Source organism: Lepeophtheirus salmonis, chromosome 8 (assembly GCF_016086655.4).
Source record: "Lepeophtheirus salmonis chromosome 8, UVic_Lsal_1.4, whole genome shotgun sequence".
Taxonomy (NCBI): domain Eukaryota; kingdom Metazoa; phylum Arthropoda; class Copepoda; order Siphonostomatoida; family Caligidae; genus Lepeophtheirus; species Lepeophtheirus salmonis.
The window spans coordinates 33,535,486-33,563,178 of record NC_052138.2 but is presented as its reverse complement, the minus strand read 5'-3'; the positions used below and the strand labels follow the sequence as shown (position 1 = coordinate 33,563,178).

At 31.0% G+C, this 27,693-nt stretch overlaps 2 protein-coding genes and 1 long non-coding RNA gene across 3 annotated transcripts in view; 1 reads left to right on the top strand and 2 right to left on the bottom strand.

Moving 5' to 3' along the window:
- Positions 1-27,693, top strand: part of LOC121123605 (cell adhesion molecule 2) — a 127,405-nt gene that overhangs the window by 88,884 nt on the left and 10,828 nt on the right. The gene's annotated exons all lie outside the window — the stretch shown is intronic.
- Positions 4,924-27,679, bottom strand: LOC121123106 (uncharacterized). The gene is made up of 8 exons (XM_040718215.2): positions 27,650-27,679; positions 27,486-27,598; positions 27,184-27,431; positions 23,994-24,269; positions 22,734-22,946; positions 20,616-22,665; positions 20,410-20,562; positions 4,924-5,180 (listed from the first exon to the last, which is right to left on the bottom strand). The coding sequence occupies exons 4-8, from the start codon at positions 24,039-24,041 to the stop codon at positions 4,999-5,001; spliced, it is 2,646 nt and encodes an 881-aa protein (XP_040574149.1). The 5' UTR covers positions 24,042-24,269; positions 27,184-27,431; positions 27,486-27,598; positions 27,650-27,679; the 3' UTR covers positions 4,924-4,998.
- On the bottom strand, positions 7,940-8,591 carry LOC139906114 (uncharacterized). The gene is made up of 2 exons (XR_011781390.1): positions 8,351-8,591; positions 7,940-8,297 (listed from the first exon to the last, which is right to left on the bottom strand). It is a non-coding gene; the product is annotated as an uncharacterized lncRNA (long non-coding RNA).

Here is a 27,693-nt window from a genome sequence, read left to right as displayed (position 1 = left end):
TTTATCAATTGATGTTATCTACCTTAAATTTGCATCAATATACTAACTTCATTGCGATTATTCCTATGAATTGAAATTATACTCCAAAAACATTATTTAAAAAAAACTTTAATAGACCAAATCTACTGCAATTGAAAATTTTAAATATAATTTATTTGTTCAATGATTTACGCATCATTTCTTATTTACCCTCTTGAAGCAATTGAGTAAAAAATGACTTTCTGCCCCCATTTTCTTAACTATTCACTCCATCTATATTCCCCTCACGTAGCAATATCAATTCATTTTTATTAGCCCAGGTCTTTAGAACTCCATGCCTGAACTTTACATCATAAAAAGCTTGAAAATTAAATGAGGATTAAAAATGAAATATTACATATATTTGAGATTATTTTTTTTTCAGTTATACCGATAAATTACTCAAAAATTACAAATGGTTGTACCTGTTAGCTGTTTCAGTTTGATGGAACATGTCTTATGCACAAAATCCCAATTAATATTACTTTTAAAGTACCATTTATATTGAATTTGACACCACAATTTAGGTATGGTCTAACTTTGTACGAAAAGATTTACGTCTCTATGTCACTCATAGAAGCTGAGTAATATACCACAATGTGAATCTCGTGTCAACTAGCTCCTTTTTCCTCTAAGTGTAGTGACTAATTCAATTATATGTAAAATAAGGTATTTATGATGTTATGAAGGATTCGGATATTTATTTATTTTCGTGCCTACCTTTCTTCTCGTATTTGTTGTTTTCGGAGATATAACATATATACACAGGCTATATACATGTATAAATACATATGTTGAGGATGAAGGGTCATCAATTATGTGATGGAAGAAAAAAAAACATAGTAGTCTACCTCTTCTTCTTCTTTTTAAACCAAAATAATAATAATAATAATTAATCTTTCATGGAAGGATAAAAATTACATACATACATATACTCCAAATATTCCTTTCCTTTTCCTTCACATAGCTGACTAGGGAATTATTGGGTAAAATACCTATTTTTTATCCATGTATGTATACACAACCTCAATAATATTTTAAGAATTTGGGAAAAATAGAGATTAAAATTTGGAAAAAAAGGTATGTGAAAAAAAATTCTTTAAAAATCTATATATATATAAGGAATACTTGACCAAGAGAATGTTAAATAAAGTATAATGATTTCCTATGGTTTTTTAACAATCTCATTATGTATGGGGATTTTTTTTTTTCTCTATAGGCTTATCAAGATTATATAAAGGAGAGTGTAAGTCCATAGTATTTTTTCTTTGTAGAAACATATAAAAATCAAACAAGAAATCATGTTAACTCCAACCATTTTTAGAATGTTTGAAAGTAGAGCAACTTACCTGGCATAAGGTTGACTTAGACCAACTAGAAACAACAATGACGGAGTGGAAGTGAAGGAAATAAAAAAGGAAACAGGCTCCAATGTCGATCCTCCATTTTATTTTAAGTCTCAAAAGTACTTATACTTATAACAAGTTATGAAAATAGTATGTATTATTTAACTTGACGATTTTTTTTTTGGAGTTGGCCAACTAAGGAGTAAATTTTCTAATCCTAAACTGCTGTCATTTTTTTTTTTTTTTGTAAGGAGTAAACTTTATTTTCTACTACATTCAATTATATTCAAAACCTGATTGAACCTTCCTGCGTGCTCTTAAAAGGCAGAAAGTAACATTAAGGATTTGTCGTGGAGTTATAATTGTAAGTCCTTGTTTGACTCAGAGTAGAATTGAGGATCGAATTTAGAGTCATTCTTCCCTATTTGATTTTCCTCCTCTCCCTTCGTCACTAAGCTGCCTACTCCAATACATTTTATGTTATAAGGATTTCCATGTTGATTTTCAATTATTTTTAAAATACCCAAAATACATACACTTTTACTCCCTGTAAAGCTTTTAATATGAGAGAATTAACACATTGTATAGTGTTTTTTCTTTCCTCATAAGTTGTTATTATTCTTTAGTTTTTGAGGAGAGAACATCCAAGCTTAAAATTACTACAAAGGTGTGAGCTAATTCATAGTATTAAGTAAAACGGAGGATTTGTTGGGTTGGACTCAGCGCAGTGTTGAGGATTGACATCGTAGTAACTTTTGTATATCTCCTTGTTAGATACGGAGTGGGATTTGAGTTTATTTCCTTTCTCTTACATATGACTGTAGCTAAACCAATTAAGCACCATTACAGCTAAGCTGTTCAACTCCAAAACATTCTTCAAAATATAAAAGTTACCATTAGTGTTGATACTTAGTCACAGAACGATTTTTTTTTTGTCAGTTCGGTTCAGTTTTTAGCGATATTATCTAGACGAATATTTCGATACAGACCCCTATCTCACACTGTAGGCCAAAGCTGAATCGTCTACAAATCTGAGACCGTTTTTGTCGTTCCAAATGTTCGGGTTTAGACAGACTTTCTTCTGTCTCAATCAATGCTTCGATTTTATTTTATATCATGGTTTATGAGTTGTACAAATATGACTGACTCGGCATATTTAACTTTAAGCGACGTTTTAAGTCGATTTTCTCAATTTTGAAACAAACATGACGTCATCAACCATTCATGTATAAAATCGGTATATACCAAATTTTAAATGAAATTGATGCAGACTGATTTTTTTAAAGACCGATTCAGACCAAATCTTTCTTTAAGAACGGTCCAGAATATTTTTTTAATGTAACGAATTTGTTCAGCCTACAAAGTTAAATTTATTTTCAGCGTTATCCTACTAACAGAAAAATGTATTTTTTTTTTTTAATGTGAGATTCCGATTTTTCTCCAACATTTGTCCCTTAAACTTAGTGTGATGAAGTTAGATTGATTAAACTTAAATAGGGGTAAAGCAGTGAATAACTTTTTAAAACGAAATGGATAATATTCCTATAGTTGTTTTTTTTTCGAGGAAAGGTTTGAAAATACAATAAAGTTCACATCATGTATGTATAGACTTGATTTATGTAACCTTGCTTTCGAATTGATACATATTTTACATTTACCAACGACGACAGGTGTTTTGAAAAATTTGAATATAATACTTATTTAAAAATAAAAAAGAATATATTAACTCCTTGAGATTTAAAGTCTCTTTGAGAGTTGATTGAGATTAGGATTGATATTTTCTTGATCATTAGTATGACTATAATATAAATATCCATTCTATAATACCCGATATCATTAAACTATTTCAGTTATTTTTTTTAATTATGACACAAATTGAATATATCCTTTATCTCTTATATTAAGTAACACTGTAATTGTGTTATTAATAGTAGCAAAAAAAACGTTATAGACCGAGAAAAAAAAATCACGCATTAACTAAAATGTTTCGTTTGAATTTGGAATGTATTTTGATAAAGTCCAGAAATTAACACAAAAATATATTACATATAGTCTCTAAAAGATGTAATTCCTTCATACATTATCTTTAATTAAGGTTTAATAAATGTAATCAGGAAGCTACAAAAAAAACGTAATTCTGATAACGGTCAAACCAAAAGCAAGCTTGAATGATTTTTCTGTAAATCGAGTGTTTATATGAAGTTTATTGTATGTAAAGTAACTAAAATAAACTATCACAATGAAAGAATGAGAAAATGATACATTTTAATAAAAAGATTATAAAGAAACCCGTTTAAATATTATCAATCAACACTCCCCCGGAATTTCAAATCAATAAATTGACAGATTAATTCTTTAAAAGTGCTGTAAACTGCACTAGAAGTAGCCAAAATTATTGTCATAATGAAAGAATTATAAATGGATAGATTTTATCTAAAAAAAGGCTCAATATAAGTCTCTTAAATCAAATCAAGAGTCTAGTCTATAGCTTCTAATTCCTGGGTCTCTTAACTCTTCCCATAAATTTGAATACAATCCCTATAATTGACTCAAACATGTTTATGAAATATTGAGATGTATTGATATATTAAGTGATAAAAATAGATTGGGCTTTTCTTGATTTATGTTCAAGATTATTTTTATGTTATCGCACTAATATTATTAAACCCACTTTTTATATTTGTACCTTTACTTTTTGCTGTATTTTCTTAACTCATCCATCATTTTGTTTTGAGAGAAAACAAAATTTTTTGATGGATATCTTCAAAGAAAAGCCCACATTGTACTCATAATACTCTAATATATTGTCTATACAAAAAGTTTCAACATGTGATGCCAATTTGAGTGCAAAAATAAAGAATTTCATATTTTATTCCTCAAATTTATCAATGTTACTCCCCCCCCCCCCTCTCCCCCTTCTTTCACTGGATATGTACAGGGTGGGAAAACATAACTTCTATGAAATCAAGAAAAAACAATTTGGGATATGTAAAATATACATACAATATTTGGCTATATTTTATATTCAATATATCCTCCTTCAACAACAGCCTTGAACATATTTGCAGCTATTGACGATGACGGTCGTATCCGTAGAGAACCACACTTTCATGATAGTAGCTCGTAGATAATCCAAATTTGATTAGATGTGCGACAGATATTCTCTAAGAAGCTCGAAACTGTAACATCTAGGGGGTTGACTTCAAGGCTGAAGGAGGGGCATATTGGGGCTAGCCAGAAGTCAGCCATTAGGTGCTGCATAAGTTTTGGTTCTTCTTGGCTGTAATTGACTTCTTGGTGCTGTAGGCAGTCTGGATGAATATGCCAACGGTCTCTGCAATCTTCTAGGACCTGACACCGGTGCATAGGAGAACGCTCAGGCGTCTCCTTTTTTGTTGTTGCCCCGACATGGGATAAGAACAAAACTTGTTTATTTTTTGTATCAACTGTCGTTTGCTAGTATAATAAAACCTTGTTACTAAAAATAAGGGGGATTAAATCGTAAGTTTTGGGTCCCCACTCATTATTATTTGTTGAAACACTAACGAATAAACCATTATACTTTTCAACCATTATATTTTTATTTATAACCGATTAAAAAAAAAAAAAAATTGCAACCATACACATAATTTAGTTAAACATGTATTAAATGTTTGATTTCATCATAAGATGCATCTTGAGAGGAGCAAGTTTTTTTACATTTATTTTCATAAAAGTAACAGTTTGAGTGTTTACTTCGACAAATACAAGGACATTCAAAGCACTTGGTTTTATATATTTCCTTGTGTCGATAGTGACTTCCGTCCACGTAGCATCCTAGGAAAATAAAAAACATAAATCAATAACTAACCTTATTGAAGTATTTTTATAATTAAATCACAATATTTATTTTAAAAACTAAATAAAATACAGATCTAAAGTCAATAATTCCAATATTATAAATTATGAAATTCCTTAAGATTTTTAAATCATTTTATTTTATTTTTTATTTTGGAGTATAACATGAATAATATAAAATATTAAAAATTTAGTTTTGGTATTAAATAGTTTCAATAACTTTGTTCTCACATCAGAAGAGAACAAAAAATGAGAAATAAAACGATTTAGTTTTGTAACCTGAATCTTTGTAAATAGACTTAATAATCTTTTTAATAAAACTAAATTTCACTCCAGGGTATTGATAATAAGATCAGCTCTTGCTCCCTTCAATCTAAAAAGGATGTTCCATTAAGTGAATTAAGGGAAATCATTATGTGACCATGAGAAACAGTTTGAGTATTGAGTGAGTAGGTGTAATTTGACAGAATTGAGTCTGTTTGTGAAAAAAAAAATCTCCATTTTTATCGTGAAAAAGTCTTTTAAAAGAAAGTATTGTTTCAATTGAAGAGCCATCTAACGAGTAAAAAATCATGTATGGATGTTTAAAAATATATCATGTTCATCTATGCAGTCATATTAATTAAATTTCAAATATAGATTTGATTGTAGCATCGAGTGTGTATACAAAATGAACTATATATTGTGTTCCCTTGTGTATATCCAATTCATATTTTTGATCTAAGAAAAAAAAATGTAGTCATATTTACTGAATCTTACAGGTGTTTTTGCATGTCGATTTTAGTATCGAGCATGTGTAGATAGGGCTCAGCTGGGCACCGCTATAGAAACTTAAGTACTCACTGGCACACCAATATTAACGGCAAGCTCAAGGTTTTTTCAAACTATTAATATGATTATTTCATTCATGAGGAGATAAGATATATCATCTATGAATTGGTCAACTACGTGTGAGTGTGCTCATGATTAAAACGGTGAACATTTCTTTGGTATTTATCTTCTATATTTTTTAGGCAAAGTTTTTCTGTTCAAAGATACCTAATAACTCTGGACAATTCAGACTTCTACCTGCTTGTAATTAATAATAACGTCAACGAAATCATCGAGTCCTGACGTAGCATACATGCATCAAATTTTATGAGCAAAAAAGACCTTACTCCAATTTATACTACTTATTTTTTTCATTTTTAAAGCAGTAAGATGATATTTCCTTATTAATATATTTTTAATAGGGAAGAATTTGTCATTTAAGTTTAATATCTATATATGTACACTATACAGTTGACCTATCTTAAGCCTGATCTCAAGGGACTGACAAAAAAATTCCACTCTAAAATAAAATTCTGCCTTATCGAATATCCCTATTAAGTTTGTTCAAAAAACTTTATTTTATAAAATATATATCCAACAGTTGTGCCCGGCATTCGATGGAGTTATTTTTTAAGCTATTACACACAAAAAAAAAACTCAAGTTGACGTTGTATTTGTAATTTTTAGGATATTTATTCTATTAGCTATAGTACACACCATTAATCATTTTTATTAAGCGTAGACGAACTTTGTTTTAATAATATAGATTCGCTTTATTAATATAAAAGATAACTCCTAAACAAATCCTCAGTATTACTCCTGCAACACGTAATTACTCAATACTTAGATGTATCCCATCAAAAATAAAATAAAAATGATCAAGAGTTCAGGTTGGCACCAACAACAAAACTAAAAAATGCTAAGGATTAACAACTTAATTATGGCTACTCCCATTTTAAATATATATATATATATATATATGAGGCACTGAGTTTTATCTATACACAGTCGTTCCTAAACCTCATTTAAAGCCACGTGCATTAGTTTTTATTATAAATGTACTCCCTTTTTTTCGTTTTGAATATGACGCGGTGATTTTTAGCAACACACGCTCGTTGTAAAAAATGTGTCCTCTTCAGACTACATTTGCAATATTATCTTATTTCAGATATTATGATAATTCAATGGATGATTATACATTATGGAAAATAACCATAAATAAAAAGTGTTGATCATTTATGATATTCAATAATTATACCTTTTTTTTTATTTGAGTAAAATAGCTCGTATTGAGTTTGGTATAAACTATTAGAATACAATACAGTGTATGTATACAATATGCAATATTTTTCCTGGTTATTGGATAAATATATCATTAAATATTTGCAAGCTTGCAATAAACTTATAAGCATTGGAAATGCTTGTATATAAAAAAAATATTTCATAACTTTTTAGATTACAATTAACAACATAAAAGTTAGAAACATACTTTATTTTATGGTTTATGATTAGAATGGCTATTGCTTATTTATGACCATTTAATCTTTTACATAGTCTACAACAGCTTCATTTATTATTTTTTGTTGTTGTTTTTTTGCAATATCGGATTTTGTACATAGACTCAATGTAAACAAAGACATTATGTTAATAGGATAATATATCAATAAGCGTGAGGTTTTTAAAAAGAAAATAAATGATTTTACTCATATTTATACCTATGTACTGTCCGTCATTAAAATGTAACTCTCTATAGAGTATGGGAAATATAATATCAATATCTCCTATGTTTATAGTTATCTCATAAGTTTGATTTTTGTTGTTATGGGTAAATTTTGTAGAAAACTTGAGAAACTTTTTCTGAACTTTCACTTCCAATTAAAAGCAACATGAGAAATGGAAAAAGTAATAGTATTAAGAATCAGAGAAACTAGAATATATGTATATATATTTAGGGAAATAAAGACTTAAATGATAAAGCTACAAAAAAAAACTCATATCATTCTATGAAAACATTAATCTTGATTAGGAAAGGAACGGATTTTTTACATTATTTTCTTAAACTTTTAACTACCAGACAATTAAGTGCAACGCCTGGATCTAAGGGACCTAGTGTTGTGTCAATACTTATTTATTCGGACTGGTCTTATCAATCCTTTGGAATATTGGAACGACGTTGCTCAATGGAAAAGGCACTTTCTCCTGAACTTAATATGCGTAGGTTCGTGCCCCCGATCGTTCCTAGAAAGTTCCATATACTTTATGTATATTTAATCAGTGCAACTCCATCTGACAAATAAAAGGAATATTTAAAGAAATTGTAAATATATATTGTTACCTACACAATTTAAAAAATGTTTTATAGGATAGCAGCTTAGCTGTCATGACGTTTTATTAGATTAACGACGAGCAGCTGAGAGAGGAAGAAAATACACATAACTCCCACTGTCTATCTATCAAAAACGTAGTATGTAAGCAAGAATTAATTCCTCCATTGACGATCTTCTATTCTTCTATTCAAAAGTGGTATTTTCTGTCATTCATGAGCTCATGCACCCTTGTAGTCTTGTATCGGGCCTTATTTATTCGGCCTGGTCCAGCCTAAGAACTGACAGTTCAGGACCAATCCTTAGGACTGTTTTTCTCGGTACCGGTCCTAAAATGTCGGTCCTTGGTATTTTTCCTACAAATGTCGATGGTTTGTTAATTCAAATAAGATATGTAATGAGAGAATTACAAATATCTTGCAAAAAATATTCGCATTTTTATGAAAATGCCATAAAAAGGAACATAATTTTTACTTGGCTAGATAATTTATTCCATTGTAATACGGAATAACTAAATAAAAGAGAGAAAAACCTCCATAACGTCACGAGGAACAACTTTTCCTTTTTCAAGGATCAACAAGTGGGACTTGACTGGGCCACGGTCCCCCATCCCAATAAGGACCAAAACAACACAAATTGGATCCGTACTTACTCATACGCATCGTGTTATGCCTTCATTGGAAAATACGAGTATTATTAAGGAAGTGGCTTCCTTAGCAAGGCATAATTCATAACAACGGGGATTAAATATATATGAATTAAGCAATACATATCCGACAGAATATAAAAATTGCTCTATAATGAATTACTTCTTCGTTTCCTGTTGATAGCTAATTACTTATTGGAGATGTAACATTGAAATTAGTTTTTGGAGTGTGAATTAGTTAGGCTTCTATTCTTTGTAAATATGGAAACTTATTTTACTACATTTATTCTAAAATAAGTTTTAAGTTTTTGTAGATAGGTGTATAAGCTTTTAATGAGTTCATTTGTCTCATGGGTATTATATGCAAGTTTTTGTGTTTATATTAGGTGTGTACCGATGCATCGGAATCGGCTCATTAATGCCAATTCCACCAATACCTATGTATAATTATTTATATGGATAATACTACTTGCTTGAACTCATTTTGTAGACAAAATTACGTTTACAAATCAACAAAATAGTTAGACTAGACGACGTTCTTCAAACAAATTCAAAAAAAAGAAAAGAAATGAAAAATAGATAGAAAGATTATACAAATTTGCATCTTTGTTGAGGAAATTTACTTGTAAGTAACAATTTAGAAATAACCACATTTGAAGTTCCCCATAAATTTGAATTGTGTCATGGGTTGTTCAAAAAGTCCACAAATGTAAGAGTTGGGTTGAGTGGTTTACTCTGAAACCATAGAGTAACTTTTTCACTAAATATTTCCTTTTGCATGTTTGCTGAATAATATTGTTTATAACAAAACTGAAGTCGAGTCCATATTTTCTCAGTCAAGTTTGAGTCATGAGTATCCATCCGGGGTCCATCAAAAAAGAGACATGTCTGGACTTGAGCACTGGTTAATACATATTTCAATTCCTAGGGCAAGTATATAAAGCTCAGTTAGGAACTGGAGAAACTTCAAGACCATTTGAACTCATGTGGGCCGATCCAGTAAAATAATAGAAAATATTCTATACAGTGCACAAGTAAAATTGTTACGCTCTAGAATATATATGTAATCTGATATCCCAGATGTTTTACGGAATTTTTTTTTTGTAGTAATTTCATGCTGTGACTCTCCCAACCTCTCCCAACAAAACAAAATTAAAATCGAACCGAGGACAATGATGCCTGAGGCCAAAAGGCAAAGGATGGTGGATCTTGCTCCCACTTAAGTGAGCAAAAAGAGGATTGTAGATATTGTGGCGTCCCTAGATTGATTCGAATTATATTGGGATCTTCTGGGCAACAGCATGGTGCCCTACCCACACCAGCAAGTATACCCAAAAGTAGCTATTGGAGAAATCTCCAGGATTTCTGGGCAATATGGACTATCTAATATGGAGCTCCCTGGAGGGTAAGGCCTCTGCTTCTCCGCATATGAATGTAGTCAACGTCAGAGCTTCTGTGGAGAGTGAATGTTTTCAAAGCTTGCAAGACTTTCAACCCTCATGTGAAGGCTATGGTTCCTGCTTGAGGAACAAATTTTGAATATAAATTTAGTTAATAGCTAGGTTTACTAATTTTTAAAATGTAATAAAGTTGTTCGACTTATTTTTCACAAGTTTTGTGTTTTGTAAGGTTTTTTGGTAAATTGTAACAATTTAGCTCACGCACACTGTAAATATAATAATTGGTGATGGGATGATTCTATTGATAATTCCTGATACCGATTCTTCAACATTTTAAATAATAGTTTAAAATATCATTTTCCTCAAAATTTCTAAGAATTACAATTGATACGGGTAAAATAAATCGCTTTCCTTTATTTAATGTAAACAATATTTACCTTAAATAAAGGAAGGCGTTTCTTCTACCAGGAGAGCTTTTTCTTAGTCAAATTTTCCCAGGGCGAGTAATCCCACGGCAAACTTTCCCAATACAAATTTCCCAAAGGCGAACTTTCCTAGATCAAGTAATAAATAGTTAAATACCAGTAATAACTATTAATACCTAAAAATTGAAAATTAAACATGATTTTTTCGATGCCGATTCCAGAAAAAGTACCCGATTATCCGATTTTGATTGATCATCCCACCACTAATATAAGGGAGATAGGAAATGAAGAAACTAGAGGTACAAACAAAGTCATAAAGTGAAGGTTGGCTCTGACCAATAAGGGAAGTAGGATAAAAAAATCAAACTTGAAAAGAAGTATTTTTATGATATAATCATCTGGATAAAGACCATCCCGAGGATTCATTACCATTTGTAGCATAAATGTAATTGCCATTCTTTTAAAAAAAAGGCTAAATAAAAAAATTCCTTTATTTTAGTTTTTCCCATGATGCAAAAACTCATAAACATAAATATCAAAAAAAGTTTTTTTAAATGTTCAAATTTAAAGATTTTTTGTTTGTTTTGAAGTATCTATATTGTTTGTTGTTTCTATAAACATATATACCCTCAATCATCTTTACAACGTAGCATAGATTTACAAGGATAAAAAAGTAGGTCTTTTATATTGAAGAAAAAAAAGATAAAATTTATTACTCTGTTTACACACCAAATTGAGTTTTTGTTTTGTTTTTATCTCAGGAAAAGTAGAGGTTATTAGGATTTGAACGATTTAATAAGAAAAATAAAAACAGGGCTTATGATTAACCTATCAAAGTAAAAGGAATCTTATTGCAATTTCTTAATATTAAGAATATCCTTTCCTAAATTATATATGTCTATATATAAATATAATGGTTGTTTGGTGTACAGAATGAAGACCCAAAACTTGCAGTCGCATGAATAAATCACGAAAAACGAGATTTTTATGGTATCAAGAAAAGACAATTCAAAATTATTTTGAGACTATATTCAATATATTCATCTTCAGAAGTAATAACAGCCTCAACACACCGCGGACCAGATTGGCAGCTTTTGAAGATTAAGGCCATCTCCAGGGCATACCAAACTGGCATGAGGTCAGATCAAAATGAATCAAAATTTAGATGAAAGTTACGGCAGACATTTTTCTCCAAAACCCTCAAACTGTAAAGTCCAAGGGGTTGAGGTCAGGGCTAGAGGAGGGCCACATGGAGACAGGCTAGAAGTCGGCCATATTGTTTCTGACGAATTTTAGGTTCTTCTTAGCTGTAAAGAACTTCATGATGTTTTAGGCAGTCTAGATGGAGATGCCAAACCTATTTGCAGCCTTCTCGGCACTGCCAACAATTCAAAAAACAGCCAACGATTCATATTATTTAGTTATACATTAATTAAATATTTGATTTCATCATAAGATGAGTCTTACAAGGAGCAAGTCTTTTTAAATTTATTTTCATGAAAGTAACAGTTTGAACTTTTGCTTCGACAAGTACATTCAAAGGACTTGGTTGTATATATTTCCTCATGTTGATAGTATTCAACACTATCATGTCTATCCTCAATTCTGCTCTTAGTTGGTCTAATAATATTCGGTGTTCATGCACTTTAAAAAATAAGGATCTAAAACTATCAGTAGCAGGAACGAAAAATATGATTTGGATGGAATTAAGAAAATACAAATCAAAACCAATTTGTGATTTGTTTAAATACTACATTTAGCAATATTTTTTATTCTATATGTCTCCCTTTACAAGCAATAACAGCCTCTACACAACAGCGAACCGATTGTCAGCTCTTGATGATGAAGGTCGTGTCCATGGCGTATCTGCGCTGTCATGATAGCATTTCAGAGTGAATCATAGTTTGGATGAGAGGTGCGGCATATATTCTTCTCCAATACTTTTTTATATTTTAGGCAGTCCAGACGGGCATGCCAACGATCTTGGTACCCTTCTTGCCTCTGACACTGGTAAGGAGGATATCGTTCACGTGTAGCCTTTTTTGTTGTTAGTCTAACATTTTTACACTTAGAGACATGGGATAAAAACAAAACTTATTTCCTTATATTGTAGCTGTGTATTGGCTGCATAATGAAATATTGTTATTAAAAATATCAAGGATTAAATCATAATTAAATGCTAATCCAAGTTTTGGGCTTCCAAATCTTTATACTTAGATGTTCTCTCCTTAAGAATATATACCTGAATAAAATTCAACACACCCTTAAATGCTTAAGATTTACATTTATAATAATGGACCCTGCGTATTGGCCGGACAGAAGTTGGAAAGTTTGAAATATCATAATTTCTCCTATTTTATCATTAGTCTAGTTCCATGTCAGAAAAGATTAGTTCAGGACCTTGTGATACACCAGGGGTCGAAAAAAGAGAATTTTGGAAAGCTATAATAATGTAGCTTTAAATATTTATGCAATTTATCTATATTTGACAGTTTAAAGTATGAAGGATAAATTATATTTCAACTATTCTGTAACGAGTACTCTATCTCTACACATATAAACAATTTATTGAGTATTGAAATTGACAACTTGTCCGCGTGGATTCCCTCCATTAAACAGTACCTAGTTGAAAATGTAATTGACATTTTCTGATTTGTGATACAATAAACCCTCTTTTAACTTTTGAAGGAAATCGTATGTCAATAATATGTATTTTTCCTATTATAAAATAAGTGTTGATATTACCTATGTATGTGTGTAATATTAAAAAAATATATATATATATATGTTAGGCAGGACAATCCATCTAAAAACCAAACTCATAATAAATCACGTGACTAAATACGTCATACATGATCATGAATGTTAAAAATTGGGAATTCAAATATAAATACATAATCTATTATATAATATAAAACGATGGATATTGCATAAAATTAACATGGATAACAGTTGAATGACAAGTTACTTATCCTGCCAAAAAAATATAGCTTTAAGTTCATAAGTAACATCAACACATAATTAATTTATACAAAATAACAGGGATTCTCAACATTGTTTGGGTGTTAGTCAAAATGAGATGAAGAGATCCTTTTTTGGGCCACACTAATGATCCATTGGTTTTGATTTTCAATTTTTCAGTAATTTTTGAACATCCCGCTATCCGCAATAATAAAAAATATATAAGTATTAATGCAAAGAACCTCCACATTGTGGACAGAGGAGCACCTGTGTGAGACATTCAAAGAAGGAAGTTAGAAGAGATATTCATTATTATTGATATCCTTCTGATTGAGTTCTATGGAACTCAATAATTATGTCAAGTGATGACAATCATGTTTATTTTGAGCATGTTAAAAAAATAAACTTAAAATCAACATGGTAACCCTAGATCAGTCGTTGGATCAATTTTACTAGTGAATTATTTAGCCTAAAAGTAATGTTGGTTGATTTAAAGACATTGAAGTAATTCTACTATTACTACGGGCATGTGTTCGAGAAGATGTCTCCTTATCAAAATTTAGGCTTCTTCAAAGAAGTCAAAATTTGTAATCCTGGAAAAAGTTCCTGTGATGAACATCAAAGAGTTGACTTTCATCCTACCATGAAGACAGCCATGTCTACTGAAAGAGGCTTTATCAAAAAAGATCCGTTCATAATCCAATCTACTTAAATTACTTTTAATGAAAGAAACAATTTTTGACTTTGAAGCAAAGGATTTCAGAAAATACATTTTTATATTATTATCATAGATGAAAATAATTATATAATGGGACAGGCCCGGGATTTTGTCGTTGCTACCTGAATTTTTTTGTTTTTATCAAAGCTGTTGGTATACTTCGTCTATTCCTGAAGAGAGAGCATATAAGTATTAGTTAATCACTAGTGCTTAAAAGTCGAAATGTAATATTAAGGATTGCAGCAGATTTTTGAGTGTAAGTCCTTGTTGGGTTCGGAGTATAATGGAGAATCAACATCGAAGTAATTCTAGCCTATATGTCCTTGCTACATATGGAGTAAGATCTGTGTTTATCTCCTTCCTTTTATAGCATCTCGCAGCCGATCTTATAGAACATAATCACAGCTAAACTGTTTTCCTCCAAACCATTATTCAAATTGTAATGGTTATCACGTTAATTTTCAGTTTCTATTGTCTTAAAAAAATAGTCACTCCACGCTTCATTTTTTGTAATATTTAAATGATGTAGAGATTTTTTCCAGGAATAATTATACTACTATTTGTATTTTTGTATCATAAAGGGAACCATTAGCTAAATAGCATCCATTATGTCCCTATATATAGAATGCACACATAGATATATGTATATTGCCTATTATAGCAAGATATTATAGAAAAAAACTGTCGTTTCATAATATAATATGACAAATTATTATTCAGATAAATATATAAAAATGAAATCTGTTATGATTTATCTTATATCAAATTTTTTGAAAAGCATTGTTATACATCATGAATTCGTGGGGTGAGAGCCAAATTGTCGTAACTCAATTATATTGTTTCTATATTAGTATGTATAGAGCTATTATTGATGAGTATTCCATAGTCACAACAACGAGTCCACCTCCCCCCCCAACAACAAAGCTGTGACTACAGCACTAAAATTTATAACCCTGATAAATCAAGGGAGATAAAACCTAATACTAATTCAATTTGAAACATTATATCCATAACACAAGGGCTCAAAAGTCTCATATTTAAAAAAAAAAACACTTTTCTTTTCGTTCAAAATTGTCTTTTTTTTAATTCTTTAAAAAATTATTATTCGCTTTATGAAACCGAGTCCTCATAATGGCTTTTCTAGGCATTACTTAGCTTGAAAAATATTTTTTCCCATAGAGAAGAAGTGTAAAATTAAAACACGAAACTGTTTTTGATTGATTGATTTGGAAATAACAATAGTAGCGTCATACAAGAACTCACAGACTAAAGAACAAGTTGTCATTGAATTTTGACAGCTTTCTTTTGAACATTGGTACTAACTTAAAATGAGGTAAATTAAAACAAAATAGTGAAATCTACGTGTGTAGCCTGGAACTTTTCACCTCCTGTGGTACAATGTGAATAACTTATTTAGACAATGTAACCTTCCTTATCCTCAATGAAGACTGTTAGTCTTCTCTTGAAGAAGGAATTGCAGCAATTCTATATTAAGTCTATGTCCATGGTCCCCCAGCATTCGTCAACGGAGGGCCTCAAGGTGTCGATATTGGGATGACGAATTTTATAGGCATTAAGCTCAATATATCCAACGGATTTATGTATGGGGGCCACATCTCTTTGTACCAAAAGTCCATGTTATACTCGAGAAGATTTTGCGCTACTTTTGATGTATGTGCAGGGGCCCGTCCTGCTGTAGTTCCACATTTTGACCTTGAAAAGTTTTCTTCAACCTTGGGATTGACTTTTTCCTCAGGATGTGTATTTTGTCAACTTCAGTGAGGAGGTACCCGGTTGGGAAGAAGATGAGGGGAGCTGTCAGATGCCAAAAAGTACGACAACATTACTCTGGTGGGTTTGTTGGTGGTGGTAAGAATCCTCCCATGTTCTCATCAGTGCTTAGTGCAAAGAACCTGCCATTCCGGCTGCGCCTGTCTCTGCCACACTCATCCCTGCATGAAGAAGTGCCACTTTCTTAATTTCTTTATCTCTTTCTGTGATCATCTTAGACACTGGAGAGAAAAATGCAAGAAACAAACACTGCAGATGATTCATCATGAAATCCTTTGTATTGCAGACTTTTTGAAATAAATGTCACAAAGCACCTCAAAAATGGAGGTTAACTATTTGTAAAGATTGAAAATCAAGAAAATTCACGTTTTTATGGGACTATAAAATTTTTTATAAATATTTATTCAGTTGCATTTGCTCAAAGTAACAACATCCCATTGAATATTTTCAAAATGAGGATATCCCTTATGTCTTTTATATTCATTAAAATAACCTTCTTTATATGCTGTAGTCACTCGGCCCTCTCCTCAATTAAACTTATATTAAAAAGTAAATATAATATAAAATAATGAAAGCTTTAAAAAAAAACACTTGAAAAGATTCAGCCATTAAAATAGTTTTTGTTTTTTTCTTTTATTAGAATTTTTAAGGTAAAACTGTCTTCATCCTTCTCCACAACTTTTTATTTTCTTTTTTTTAAAAAAGTTTATTTTTAATATATTTTTTTAATTTTATAGACGTAAATGTTTAACTTAGACTCGAGATTGAACCATAAAGAAAAAGTAGCATGGAGCATGTGCAAGATTGAGCCATTGACTTCCACGGACAAAAGGGATAAGGTTTTAAATTATAAGCATTTTTTATTGTCCGAGTTTTTTGTTGTTGGCAATATGAAGAGTATTTCATATTTTCTAAAGCGGTTATCATTATGGTTTCATTCTTGAGGAAAGAGTATCTTGGTATAAAGTGTAACCAATAATTCCTACCTATAATTTTGTTTGATACTGAGTGGGACTACTTGTGTTTATTTCATTCATCTCACAGCTACTCACAGATAACACTGGCCAACACAATTTTAATAATTTAATCAAACGTCATAACAACTAAGCCGCTCTCTTTTTAATCATTTTTCAAATTGCCAAGGATATCATGCACCTTTTTAGAGTCTCTTTTTTTACATAGCCAAACTGCTTATAATTTGCAATCCTAAGTATTTTCTAATTTGCCTAAAGGACAATCCGTCGAATTGACATTTCCCGGTCAGGGACTTTGCTGAAAAGTATTATTCAGATATTTTAATATAATTTATGGTAAATATGTTTACTACCCTCTTAGCCTTATCAATGTATTTAAAAATAAAATAATATTTGCCATTTCATTTGGGAAGGTAAATTAATGAGTGTTCGAAAACACAATCAAGATTACAGTCTACCATAAAACAATTATCCCTCTCAAATAGCTTGTTTTTTTCTGCCACTTATCTGAAAAATTGATTTAGTAGCAGTATGATTCGAATTGTGTTTTATTAATAATAAATAAGTATAATTAATAAAAAATAATACTTAATAAAATAGCACTTAATAATTTATGTAATATGAATAAAAAAGATATTATATAACTCTTGAGTAAATTATTTAATTTTAGGTAATCAATGTCGACGTTTTTCGAAGAATTATCCTTCGGCGAATTGTTCCAAAAATGCTCTAGAAATACTTAAGAAAAAAAATCATAATTGTTTATGAACGATATTAAGTTACTAACAGGAGTTCCAGCATTGTCTGGTATCTTTGTTAGGTCGAAAACTATTGAGACTACCCTAGTATTATATGAAGTATTTAACGTTACAAAATGGATCATAAAGAATAATACAACTACTTTACTGGGATTTGTAGAATATCTGATTTGCTGTTTGATAATTCTAAAAATAGTAATACAAAAGAGAGAGCATTAAGGGGGAAAAAACCCAAAAATCATTTCAAAAATACCCCAATCTCTATCTATTTTTTTTTTTTTTTTTTCTTATCTTACTTCTGCTTCATTCACTTTCAATATTTGATTCATTTTCATAGTCCTTAAAAGTTTTTATTATTTTTACTTTTTCATCTATACTATGTATATATAAGTATGTACATATGTAGTATATAAAAAAACACTAAGAGTGCTGCTTAATGATCTGTAATGAACTCTTTTCTAGCTTTTCGAACATCATTACCATGATAAATTGAGCCTCATGGTTTCCACACAATTTATCCATAAGTAAAACCTTAGGATATAGCATCAAAGAGAGTGAATAAATCAATTCATTTTGTTGTTGATTAGGAACCTATTATTGTGGAGGATCATATACATTATTTATATACAACTATTGTTGCTGTTGTGGAATATAGATAAAGTAGTTTCACTGACGTCATCCCTAGGTCAAATTAGCAAATGCATAGTTGATGATGTAAAGAGTTACAGTTACAGTATGACTTGCATATATACTTAAAAAAAAGTGAAATTTAAAATGTTCACCTTGACAATTTGAAGAATGTTTTAGAGAAGAGCATCTCGGCTGTCATGGTGTTCTATTAGATCAGCTGTAAGCAGCGCTATGAGAGGAAATAAATATATACAAAGTTAACTCTGTACCTTTGAAGAACATGGGCAAAATCTACTTCCTCAATTCTTATCTGAGTACAACAAGGGCTTACACGAAAAAATGAACTTGGACACCCTGACAATTTGTAGAATGTTTGGGAGGAGATCAGCTTAGCTGTTATGACATTTTATTAGATCAGCTGCAAACGTACGTGAGAGAAAGGAAATAAACACCAATTTTCACTCCTTATCTATTAAAACAAGGGGAGCAGGAATTACTTTGATGTTGATCCTCAACTCTACTCTGAGTCTATCATCGACTTACACTTATGACTCCGAAACAAATCTTCTGTTTTACTCTTTAGCCTTCATATACTACTGAATATTTTATCCTTAGCTTTTCTCTCTTCTAGGGAAAAATAATGACGATAACAGCTGTGGAAAATACAAAAAATAATGTTTATCTCCAAGTAAAATAAACCGTGTCATTTTCCAATGTTATATTTTTACAAGAATAACTGTAAATGTGACCTGCAAAGGGAAAAGTTTTTCTCCAACCTGCATTCATATTAAAGATAGAAAAAGGATATGTTAACCCAACCAATTTGAAGTATCGATATTGCCAACATATACTATGCTTTTTATTTACAACAATTCAATCAATTGTTACATCCCTGCTTATAGTGAATCCTCAGGTTACTCTTCGTTGTTCACGCACTATTAATTACTTCATACTGATTCTTCTCTCTTCAAGAATAATGATAACAACAACTCGAGAAAATAAAAAAGAAGTTCAGGCTGCAATTACAACAGAGCACGAGGATCTTTCATTGTCATACTTTTTTAATTTATAATAATAATAGTTGTGTAAAATAAAAACACTGCTCATATTACAAATAATTAAAATATTTCACGTGTTTTAGATCATATTTTCTACACTTCTATATATTGTTATTACAAATTGAATATATTTCCAAAAAAAAAGACTGGGCTTTTCCCTAGTAAAATTTGTTTTTCAAAATGACAACACGGAAAAACGTCAAAAAAAGGGATTATTTTTGTAGTACAAATTTCGGGATTTGTTTGTAGTGTTGAACCCAAGAACTTGTATAAGAGAATATATTTTTACCTACTTAGAAACAAGAGTTATCACTTTTATGAGTGTGTGCGTGGAAGAGGAAGAGGGATACAAAGAAAGCACTGGAGTCCTTTACCTTCCACTATAGTTTCACGTTATTTTTATAGGCATTTGAATGGTATAAAATGAATATAAATATACAATATAATAAAAACAAATATAAGGAATAAAAAATATTAGGAGCATCTGTTCAATATCTCAATCGTTCTTGCCCTCACAAATTACTTATTTCATTCTTTATTTTTACTTATTTCCTTAGGCGTTCTCTATTGTCATAATAAAAGCTTTAAATAAATATATATTGTATACGTAGAGTGTAGATTTTTTTTCAACACTTGGTCGTGATGGTGTAAAAAATTAATGCAATTTTTCAAAAGCTGCTTTTTTTTTTTTTTGCAAAATGACAAATACTTACCTATGGAGCATTTTTTGTACGAAATGGGCTTCATTATACATTTATCTTTTGATAAATGTCCACAAATGCATTTGATTTTATTACATCTTTTGTAGATATAAGTTCCTTCTTCATAAAACCGTCCATCAGAGCCCTCACATTTTTGTGAATTACCTATCAGTAGGCAAATTATAAAGCTTAATGCAGATTATCTTTATGTATCTTACTTTTAAAAGATACTCTCTGATAAGAGATCGTCGTTGTTGAATGGTGTCCAAGGCGTTGATAATGGGGATTTGAGCCAGGCGTACTTGAATAATAGTATGGGCTGCTTTGAGGTAGTACTCCTTCGTAGAGAGGAGATGTGTAATACAAAGCATTTTTAGTTGGATATGCCTGAATATTGTCTGGATGTATATTATTTGGTGCTTTGGTATTGTATTTTCCATGTGGGTAATAGCCAGGGGTGTACAGCTGTTCGTATGGTGCAGTTATTTTATCATTTTGAAAGTAAGTGCTTGATGGGGCTGGATATGGAGCTTCTGTGTGCCTATAGGACTCAGTGTATGGTAGGGATTTTGAATATGAATTTGTAGCATGGTGTGAGTTATCATTGTTAGTTATTCTATCAGGATGATATACATTTTTGCCATGACCATATCTATTGGTTGATACCGGATAGGATTGAGTCTCTCTTTCAGATTCAATATAAGAGTTTGCCAATAGTGGATAATATGTTGCTTTTCCAGAAGATTCATAGGGCTCATCTTGATATCGAGGATTTAAATTGGGATTTGATTTTGTAACATATGCGTTTGTATGGGTTAAATATTGCTCATATCCATATCCCATAGTTATCTTAGGATTAGGTCCATGAGTGTTAGTTGGAATATGATAGCTTGGTCTTAATACTTGGGTAATGTGCACAGTAGTGGACGGATAGTATTTAACATGAGCCTTAGAATGATCAAAATAAGAATTTGGTGTTCCTCGAGAAGAGTAGAACGGAGTGAAAGGTGTTAGCTGGTACCTTGAGTCTCCTGATCCAGGGAAATTACCATGGTGCATTGAATCATATGTTGGGGTAGAATAAGAAGGAATATTAGGGAATTTGCTGTGTGGATAATAGTTATGACCATTGTGGTGATAGCTTGAATGTGATTGCTCTCCAAAGGTGTATGGAGAAGTTGTCTTAAGGAAATATTTTTCTGAGTGAGAGCTGTAAATATTTGTCCTGTTGGACAAAAGTAAACCATATGTGTAAGGTATTGGTGATGTGAATTGTTCATAACTATCTATTCTTTTAATAGGGGGTGTATGATCCAATCCTTCTGGCAAGCTGTTTAACAATAAATTTTGGACATGTCCCCATGTTGATTGACGAGGGAAGTCTTCAACATGAGATTGAAGTTTTGTATCTGAAGGATACGGGTCTACATATTCCTTCGAAGACTCTTTTGAAGTACTGAAATATTTGGTTTTTCGATCATCAGATGAATCTGATTCATCGCCAGGATATCTATGGTGTGATGGATCCCTTCCTAAGCTACCGCTAGGATAATCATATGATTCATTATTACTTCCATTCTCCTTGGAGTCTTGAGTTTGTGAATTGCCATCAGGCTCACCTGAATCGTATTCCTCAAATGATTCTTTGTAACCATTTGATGAATTTTGGTCCAATTCTATTTTTGTATTCTTAGACACATCCCTTGATGCAGATATAATATGAATAGAGTTTTCTTGAAACTTTGATTCTTTTGGATTATTTACGATTTCCATTATTCCATGATCCTCTGGATATAATGAAATATCAACAGATTGGGAATTGGGAGTAGTGCCCTTGAACTCATTAAGTGCATAGGGGCTAGTCGATATAGAACCCATTTTCATCATTCTTACATCACTACTCATTATGGAAAATTTGTTATTATTTAAGGGAGGGGCATTAATGACGTCATAATCAGGAGGAAGAGTCAATCTTTCGTTGAATGTATTTATTGGCAATGCGGTTGTTTGAATTATAGGAGAGTTCTTTTCTTGGGGTGCTTCATAGAAATTGTGATTCAGATCATTGTAACTAAAAAATTGACCATAGTCATCCTTTTTTAATTGTGTACTCCCCTTTGAAGAGTATGTCACGGCCAAGCTTTCTTTTTTCTTTTCATCTAATCTCTTATGTCTTAAATGAAACCTTGTTACTTCAAAATTTCGACGCTTTTTCAGCTCAGTAACGCCTCTTGTATTTGTCGTATCAGTTGTACATTTTGAATTGGTCTAAAATTCAGACAAGTAATTTATATTTGGAAGAGTGTATTTGACAAAATATTAAACTACATAGTTACATGGCCTTTATTTGGAGAACAAGTTGAAAAAAAAATATCGATATTTTTTTCTTTCCTGACATTGTCATCCATTAATCTTTTTGTATCACTACTATCTTCACCTCTTGAGTCTTGAGTGGACATTTCAGAAGAAAAATGTGTATGTGAACTGGTTGATATTGAACTCATAGTTATCTTGGATGTTGTTTTGTCCTTCATATTTGTGTGCATGCCCTAAGTTTAAATCTAAATAGTTTAAATAGGTTTTATTTTTTTATCAAATTCATATTGAAGTTTGATTTCCTTTTTTATGGATTCAAAATGATTTAAATTAATGATTATAAAATGTAACATAATTTTATTTTTCTTGTACTTCACAAAATTTCTCCCTTCAAAAATTAAAAATTTCAAACAAGTTTTTTATCCACTTTGGACCTCTATTGTCAAAAGGGAAAGGAAAATTTAAAAAAAAAACATATAGTAGCTTGTCGGCTGTATTTTTCTTGTTGCCAACTGTTAATTATTATTAAGAGAAGTGTTATTAATTACCATTGATATTGAATTGATAATTTTATCAGGATAAGTTAGTATAAAATTATAAATGGATCAATTTTCAAGAATAGAGATAAATGATTAAAAAGTCGTTATTTTACTAATGGACATACATAAATTAGTTCAAATTTTTATATTATATAATTATATTTATGCTAATTCAAAAATTATGCAGTTATATGATGGAAGTATTCAGATCGATATGCGTTATACGCAGTACATTTACAGGGTCTGCATTTTTTTTTTAATTTTTTTTCTTAGTAAAGAATCATTTTTGAGTGACAACATAAAAAATATTTATGACAGATTATGGGTAGTTCTAGCAAACTTAATTCATCAAAAAATCCTTTCGATTTCATTTACAATACTTTTTACTCAAACTTTCAGACCAATTAGTAATAATTAAGTACTAAACTTTATTTTTTTTATTATTCTTCAAATTTTGAGTTATCGTAAATTAATTATAGCTCGAACTTTGTTTTTTGTCCAATATAAAAAATTGTGAATTTAACCTCAAATATCTATTTCCTCAAAAATGGCCGTATAAATTTTCATAAAACTCTCAAAATCGGTCATCGTCAAATGAAATCGAAATGTAGACGTCAACGAATATTTAAAAGCTCTCAAAAGTTTTGGGAAAGGTTTTGTCAATGGTAAAATCCCATTTTTACCAGCTTTGTTTTGCATATATTTTATAAATATATAAGGAGTGAATTAGGAGCTACATACATTCTCACTCTCTTCCAAATGGGATGAATGTGAACATGTATCCATCATACACAAAGGTAGTCCCAAATTATGGCAGCTGACATTTTGCCAACAGGCTTTCTTCTTTTTCTTTGAAATTCGTCGATTGATGCGCACACAACCATTGCCTGACTTGCTATGAGGATATTTACTACACCAAGGTATGTAGTGTGGAGACTTTCCATTCTCCCAAACAAATTTCTCTTCGAATTCATCTAATCTAAGTCCTACCCACCAATAGAAACGAGCTTTGATCCCCTATGTATTCCATAAAATAAGTGTAATTTAATTAATTATATATCCACAAAGGAATTAATATAGATATTGTATATGAAAAATATAACGTGGATTTAGGCGTTGTATAATTCTTTAGGGCAAATAAACAGATCCAATAAAATACAATGTTCCATGCATGTAGGTTTATTATACACACATATGAATGTTTAAACATATACAAACATATTTGCTGTTTGTGTGTTACTTGGTTGGGTGTGTTCATCCATTAAATAAAGGTAATAAAAAAAAGGGACAGTTTTTAGGATATTTGCCTGGATCACATTTCTTGGGGAAATTTATTTGTATTTTTTGTTAATAAAAGTAATTGAATGAGTAGATTAATATGGTTTCAATCAATTTTATTAAGGGTGGATATGTTAAGGAAGACATATGTATAGTATTTGAGATCAAATACCTAGTACCTCTTATTTTTAATCTACACATTATGTATGCCTTTCTTTATTTTTCCTCCCATATTTACGTTACATATTATTTGTATGCCTCCTCATACGTCTTTTAGGAATTATGGACGTATGGTACATTCAAACCTGAACACTTACGAATTCAATAGTTCATAAACGTTAAGTGATTAAAATTAATTCATATTTCGATTTATTAAAGCATAAACAATTAGTTAGAAAACAAAACCAACTTGAGCTCTCTAGCTTAAATACAAAATGACACTTTAACTTAGTCAACCAATTTCCATTCTTGGAATCCAAGCAGTTTGGCATCTCCAAAACCCCCGTCTGACAAGTCCGAAACATTGTAGACGAAGAAGGACTCTGTCAAAAAGGCCAAACAGGACCCGGAAGAATTAAAGAAAACAGCCCAGGCTAATCCCATCAAGTCCATGGGGGCCCATCCAAGAGATATCGGTCTTTCACACCAGATTGTTCAGAGAGTTATCAAAAAGCTAGTTGGAAAGAGCTTGATCAGGCTGGAGATGCCACTTTTGACACCAGCAATGAAAGATACCCATATCCTCTATTGCCAGATTCTTTGGAACCCTTTTTTGACACTGTTGAGTTTTGGCGCCCCTACAGCCCTGATGCAAACCCCCTTCACTCTACTTTTTGGATGCATGTTGAGGGGAAGGCTTGCAGTGTCCGTCATCCAAACACCGAGCCCCTCAATGCCTTGGGCAGCCAGCACTGGGATACCATGACAGAGAACTACATCCGCAGCGGGTGCTAGGCCTTCAACTACCCCCTGGAACCTATCATTGCCACTAAGGGCGGCTGAATTAATGACTAAGAGAGCTCAGACACACATCTATTTATAGTATTAATTTGGTTGAAATTGTATTGTTAATTTATAAATTATATCTTGTTAAAGTCTAAAAATCAAAGTGTTTATACTTTTATGGACCACTCGGTACTCTAATTTCATATTATATTAGAGTTGAATAAGGCTTTAATTTCTTATGATATTTGAATACAACAAAACACAGCTTTGAATTCATTCATCTTTAATTTATGGTGCATCAGCATAAACGACTGAGATGCGAATCTATTTTTATTGAGTTAAAGAAAATAATATTTCCCAAACGTATTTTCCATTAAGCTACGTTGTTCCACATAAAATCTATTAATTTTACAATCTTTTATTGTGATAATCAATTTTAACAAGTTTAAGTGTAATTTGGAGCGCCTCAAAAGGGTAAATAAGTAAAAAAAATTGTAGAAATTAATGAAAATTTGTTGAAGAATATAAATATAATCCACACTCAATTGTAAGAACAATCATTCTAAATTGTTTTTGTGTTGACAGGCCACATATATATACGCTGAGTATAACTTGTCAAAGCTGAAAAATGCATGTACATAGTTAGTATCTTACTAAAATGACTGGATTTATAATTAAATATGAAGTGTTGAAGCACCTCCAAAGGGTTCATTAGAACAATTTGTTCATAGAAATTAATGATAACACCATACAACAGCATCCCCCCCCCCTCTCCTAGGCTAACCCCACATTCATTAATGTTATTTAAAAAGTAGAACACGAAAAGGACCTTTAAAACCTTTTTTTAAATCAAGTTTTTAAGGTACAACTATGATTTAGTGCCATATATCGACATAAAGAACAATATAGATGAAAATCAAAGTAAATAAAAAATTAATAAAACATTTCAGCATTTAAAAAATGAATTATCTATTACTTTATATGGATTACAAATAATAAAAAATGTATATAACCACCAAAACATCGAGTAAACTGAAGGACCTTACTTTGAAGCTAATATCTTGTATAGTATATTGAATTATATTTTTTCTTCAAGTGCTTGTTATCATAGCTGAAGCTATAAAATAGTCCTTACACTTCAATTTTTTTAAATGCCTTTAAAAAAGGATGATTTTGATTCCTTTTTGGTCAATTTAGTTCTTAATATTGATTAGGAAATTAATAAAATAAGTTGGTTAAGTTGAATATTAATTACAATAATATTCCGGGCGGAAAAATTGAATCCCTTATGAGTTTATAGCTAACTATGTAATTAATAAGTGGGTGAATACTAATTTGTATCGATGTGGATTTTACTTTGATTTTCATCTTTTTAGTTCCTTCATGTGAAAATATAGCACTGAATCATAGTTATACACTAAAATCTGGATTTTAAAAAGAGGCTTTAAAGACCAAAGCTATCAAGGTTGAAAGTTTGCATTGTCATTTTCGTGTTCTACGGGTTAAATAACAATGATAGTTTTGTGTTTCGGCCTGCGGCACTCCAAGACCTTCATTTTGTTGTATAGTGTAATAATTGGTTGAAGTAATTGACACTCAATTTTAAGAAAAATCATTCGTGCATGCTTTTGTGTTGAGTGGCCATATAAAGTATATTTGTTATTGTAGTTTTGTATTGCACTTAATATCATAATAAATCTTTCCTCACCTTATGCTCAATAATCTTCAATACTTCTTCATGGCCCTCCTCACTCGTTATTTCGACTAAAGACGCATTGATTTTGTCACAAGCCAATCGAGCTTGAAACCAATTACAGCCTTGTTTATATTTTTCTTGTCTCCCAAACGTACAATACCTGGTTTCTAAATATAAGCACCCTAAAGATGTAGAGTTCCATCCCGGAGGACAGGCTTTATCCTTACTACATTTATTATGCGTCTTTCCTTTCGTGGTATCTGCAAATAAAACTTGAGAATGTACAATTGAACCATTGAAAAAGTTTTCCTCACTAAACTGTCCATAATCAAATCCATATTGTTCATAGTCATAGCTTCCAAATGGATTTTTGGGTGAGAGGGATGTTGGAGATGTGCTTGAAAGGTCTATGAAGTAAGATAATGTGCTATAAAATAATAGAATCATATTTTATCTATAAGTACATGTAATAATTCACCGTGAAATATAAATATATATTCGATTGATACGGAGGAGAAAGAC

Bases quoted from the DNA above. Each gene is read 5' to 3' on its own strand.
- LOC121123106 (XM_040718215.2), bottom strand. From the start codon at position 24,041: ATGATGGATACATGTTCACATTCATCCCATTTGGAAGAGAGTGAGAAT. The intron at 20,563-20,615 runs GTAAGATACATA...GCCTACTGATAG, and splicing joins TCAGAGAGTATCTTTTAAAA to GTAATTCACAAAAATGTGAG. The intron at 5,181-20,409 runs GTAAGTATTTGT...TTATTTTCCTAG, and splicing joins GTACAAAAAATGCTCCATAG to GATGCTACGTGGACGGAAGT.